Source organism: Plasmodium sp. gorilla clade G2, assembly GCF_900097015.1.
Source record: "Plasmodium sp. gorilla clade G2 genome assembly, contig: PADLG01_00_63, whole genome shotgun sequence".
NCBI classification, from domain to species: Eukaryota; Apicomplexa; class Aconoidasida; order Haemosporida; family Plasmodiidae; genus Plasmodium; species Plasmodium adleri (nom. inval.).
Window position 1 is genome coordinate 1 of NW_021628915.1, and position 5323 is coordinate 5323.

At 23.7% G+C, this 5323-nt stretch overlaps 2 protein-coding genes across 2 annotated transcripts; both read left to right on the forward strand.

The window, feature by feature from the left end:
• Positions 1-96: 96 nt before the first annotated feature.
• PADL01_0036200 (serine repeat antigen 4, putative) lies at positions 97-1889 on the forward strand (the record flags this gene model as incomplete). Its single annotated transcript, XM_028680601.1, has 2 exons — positions 97-1299; positions 1356-1889. The coding sequence occupies 2 exons, from the start codon at positions 97-99 to the stop codon at positions 1887-1889; spliced, it is 1737 nt and encodes a 578-aa protein (XP_028541379.1).
• Positions 1890-3560: 1671 nt separating this feature from the next.
• Positions 3561-5175, forward strand: PADL01_0036300 (serine repeat antigen 5, putative; the record flags this gene model as incomplete). The annotated part of the gene is made up of 4 exons (XM_028680602.1): positions 3561-3594; positions 3703-4542; positions 4680-4820; positions 4946-5175. The coding sequence occupies 4 exons, from the start codon at positions 3561-3563 to the stop codon at positions 5173-5175; spliced, it is 1245 nt and encodes a 414-aa protein (XP_028541380.1).
• Between the last annotated feature and the right edge of the window lie 148 nt (positions 5176-5323).

Consider the following 5323-nt stretch of genomic DNA (forward strand, 5'->3'; position numbering starts at 1 on the left):
TGATGATAAAAAAAAGAATTATTAGATTTTGAAAATGTGAATAATGATTTAAAATCTGAATTATTAAATTATTGTAATTTATTAAAAGAAGTAGATATGAATAATCTTTTGAAAGATCATGAATTAGGAAATGAAGAAGATATATTTAATAACTTAACAAAATTGTTAGAGGAATATAAAGAAGAAAATGATAATGTTCTTTATCATAAAATGAAAAATGAAGCATTGTGTTTAAAAAATGTAAATGACTGGATGAAAAATAAAACAGGATTAGTATTACCACAATTAACATATGATTTAACAGATGAAAACAATGATTTTACAGAGGTCACACAAAATAAAAATTATACTTCTGAAAATATTGTAGATAAATTATATTGTAATAATGAATATTGTAATAGATTAAAAGATCATAATAATTGTGTATCCAAAATAAATGTAGAAGATCAAAAGAATTGTGCCTTATCATGGGCTTTTGCATCTAAATATCATTTAGAAACTATTAAATGTATGAAAGGATACGAACCTGTAAATACATCTGCTTTATATGTTGCAAACTGTGGTAAAAATGAAAATAAAGATGTATGCACTGAAGGATCGAATCCATTAGTATTCTTACAAACAGTTGAAGAAAAGGGATTCTTACCAACAGAATTAAATTATCCATATGATCAATCTAAAGTTGGAGATGTATGTCCAGAAGTACAAAATGACTGGGATAATGCATTTGAAAATGCTAAAGTATTAGATTATAACAATGAACCATTTTCTTTAGGCACCAAAGGATATACTGCATATGAAAGTGAACATTTTGAGGATAATATGGATTTATTTATAGATATGGTAAAGAGGGAAGTACAAAATAAAGGTTCAGTTATTGCTTATGTAAAAGCTGAAAATGTCTTAGGATATGAATTAAACGGAAAGAAGGTTCAAAATTTATGTGGTGATAAAACACCTGACCATGTAGTTAATATTGTTGGTTATGGTAATTATTTAAATGATGAAGGTGAGAAAAAATCTTATTGGCTTGTAAGAAATAGCTGGGGTAAATATTGGGGAGATGATGGTTACTTTAAAGTTGATATGTATGGACCATCAAACTGTGAAAATAATTTCATCCACAGTGTAGTAGTATTTAATGTTGATTTACCTGTAAATGAAAACTTCGATAAAAAAGAGCATGATATATATAATTACTACTTGAAGAATTCTCCAGAATTCTATCAAAACCTTTATTATAAAACATTTAATTCAAATAAAGAGGAAACATCTATGAATAACAATCTTATGTTTATGGTCAAGATACACCACCACCACAAAATCAACCATCAGTAAGTGGAGCACAACATCAGACAGAATCATCTGATAGTGGAAGACAACAGACAACATCATCAGGTACTGGAGCACAACCAACAGGATCATCATTAACTGAAACTCAAGGAGGATCGCAAGTAAGTGGAGTTGTACAAGGACCAAGATCATCCTCACAAGGAGTGCAACAAGTATCAGGGCCTTCATCAAAAGAAGGATCACCACCAGGAGCTGCAGAAACAAAAGGAACAGAAACTACAGTATCAACTGCAGAAGGATCATCAGGAGTATCAGCTCCTGCCAAGGAAGATACAACCGCAGAAAAGATCCAAATAATGCATGTATTGAAACATATAAAGAATAGTACAGTTAAAAGAGGTTTAGTTAAATATGATCATGAATTTGAAGTAGGAGATAATTCTTGTTCAAGAACTACTTCAAAAAATCCAGATAATTATGAAGAATGTGTAAACATTTGCAAAGAAAAGTGGTATGATTGTAGAGGAACACCTGTTCCTGGATATTGTTTAAGTGCTTTTGATAAGAAAAATGAATGTGATTTCTGTTATGTATAAAAGTTTTATGAAATATATAAATAATGAATAATCATATTAAAAACTTTATACACGTGTGTTTTCTTATTTATTATTTATTTATTATTTATTATTTATTTTTTCATTTAAATATTTAAAATATTAATTATACTAGTTTTTATTTAAAACTATATTATGTAATTCTCTTTTACTTCATATTCTTATCTTGTCTTATTCATATATTTATATCATTACGGAGAATATATTTTCCACTTAAGAAGTCAAAGGTTATTCATGATATTTAATATATATATGAGTTAATGAAAAATATAATTTTTTTTTTAATATATTTAAAAAAGAAAGAATGAAAAATGTACATATATGTAATAGTTATATAACTTATATGTTATTTTTCATATTTTAATTTTATTCATATATATATATTAAATAATTAAAAATTATTGGGGTAATATAACCAACATATTTTTATAAAGAACATTATCTAAAAATGTATTGAAATGCTTTATAAAAAAATATATATAATGATAAGTAATATGAATAAATATTTTTTTTATATATTATTTTTTCAATAATAAGGCTATAAAAATATATACTTAATAAAAATCATATTAAGGTTAAGTGTACTTTATTAAAATATTACATGAGCATAAAAGTTAGTAAACCTTATGATGGGAAATCAATTTTATTCATGAGCCTTCATATATTTATTAATATAATAATAAATAATAAAAAAGAAAAAATAAAATAAATAAAAAGTCTAGTAAAATATGATAATGAATTTTCTTTTGTGTAATATTATTATTAATATGATCTTCTCAAGACCAAGAAAAAAAAAAAAAATTAAGGTTATGTTCTCATAATTGAAATGAATATAAAAGTCTTTTTACTCCTAAAAATATTTAATGAAATATATACGACTTATTATATGCTTGTTATGTAAAAAGTTTTTATATTGGAAGAAACAAAATTTTATTACATATGTATTTAGAATTTTTTTTTTTTTTTTTTTTAACAGAATGAATAATATATTTATGAGATGAGAATTTTTAATATTTTTTTTTTTTTCGGTTTAAAATTTTTTTGTGTCACGATAACTAATCCCTTATTCTTAAAAAAAGATATACACATTTACAATATATATATTCTTACAATTTAATATATATTAGAATAATAATAATTAATTATAACTAGAATTTGATAATCCGAAATCTTAAAATGTTATAAAAATTAGAAGAAATTCACTTATTATATATATATATATATATATACATATATTTATTTAATGCACTTTATAATATATGGCTTTTTCTTTTTTTTTCTTTCTTTTTATTGAGAGGTGTGCAATATATATTTTTTTGAATAATTAAAATAAAAAGAAGTCATATTCTAGATTTATTCTTTTTTGAGAATATACAAAAAAAAAAAAAATAATTAAATAATTAAATAATATAATGTATTTTTATTACATATATTTATATATATATATAATAAATTTTTTTATTTAAAATTAAACTAGATTGTCCAAAAAAAAAAAAAAAAAAAAGAACAAAAAAAAAAAAATATATATATAATAATATATATATATATTATAAAATATATGTATTATAAGATAAAGAAAAATTAAATAAATCAAACTTATTGAAATAATTAAAGTTCTTATAATATTATATAACATAATATTGATATATGAAAATGAAGTCATATATTTCCTTGTTATTCATATTGTGTAAGAATTAAAAAAAATAAAAATTAATATATCAAAATTTAATTATTATATATTAAATAATATTATATTTTTACTCATTCACAAATATTTGTCCTTATTTTTTCTCAGGTGTTATATTTAACAAAAATATTATAAAATGTACAACAGGAAGTGAAAGCGGAAGTGGAGGAGGAAGTCCAGCCGGAAGTGCAGGTGTAAGTGAAAACGGTAGTAGGGGACAAAGATCAGCAACAAGCCCAGAACAAGGTGAAGAACAAAGTCCAAGCGGTGGTTCAGTACAAAGGCAAGAACAAGGTGCAGGACAAAGTTCAAATGAAGTTTCAGGAGATGCTTCAGTACAAAAGACAGTTACTTCATCAGTAACACCATCTCCAACCACTCCTTCAGAAAATAAAAATTCCATTTTGGTAAAATCTGCTTTATTAAAAGATTATATGGGTGTAAAAGTTACTGGTCCATGTAACGAAAATTTTGTTATGTTCTTAGTTCCTCATATATATATTGAAGTTGATACAGAAGATACTTATATCGAATTAAGAACATCATTGAGAGAAACAGATAATTTCTTATTATTTGAATCAAACAGTGGTTCATTAGAAAAAAAAAAATATGTAAAAGAAGAATCAGAAGGTACAAATGGAGAAAAAAATCCAAGTACAGGAACCGTTGAAGCACAAGATGAATCAGGTCCGACTACACGTGTAGATTCAAGTGAAAGTTCCAGTTCAAGATCAGACTCAAGTGGACGTTCTAATTCCGGAACAGGCTCAAGTGGAAGTTCAGGTTCAGGAAATTCAAACAATGGTCAAGCTGTATCAAGTAACGATTCTAACCAAAATAACAGAAATTTACATAATATATGTGCAACAGGAAAAACGTTCAAATTTGTAGTATATATTAAGGAAAATACATTAATACTTAAATGGAAAGTATACGGAAAGGAGGAAAGTAATGAATAAAACAATAATAATAATAATATTTTTTCTTTTTTTGGTTGACTATTTATATATTTTTATAAGAAAATATCAATATACATACAACTACTATCAATTATATATATTTATTATTATTATTATTTTTTTTAGATAACCAAGTCGATGTAAGAAAGTATATGATAAATGAAAAAGAAAGCCCAATTACTAGTATACTAATACATTCATACAAAGAACATAATGAGACAAACTTAATAGAAAGTAAAAACTATGTGTTAAGATCAGACGTTCCAGGTAAATAAGAATAAGGAAAATGAGGAATATACAAATGTATAAATATATATACATAATGAAATTATAATATATATAAATATATACATATTATATATTATATATATTTTTTTTATTTTTTTTTTTAGAAAAATGTGATGCTTTAGCTTCTAACTGCTTTTTAAGTGGTAATTTTAATATTGAAAAATGCTTTCAATGCGCCCTTTTAGTAGAACCCGAAAAAAATAAAGATGAATGTTTCAAATACTTATCTGAAGATATTAGAAATAAATTCACCGAAATAAAAGCTGAGACAGAAGATGATGATGAAGATGATTATACTGAATATAAATTAACCGAATCTATTGATAATATATAATAAAAATGTTTAAAACAAATGAAAAGAATGAGAAATCCGAATTGATAAAATTAGAAGAAGTAGATGATAGTTTAAAATTAGAATTAATGAATTATTGTAGTTTACTTAAAGATGTAGATACAAGTGGTACTTTAGATAATTATGAGAT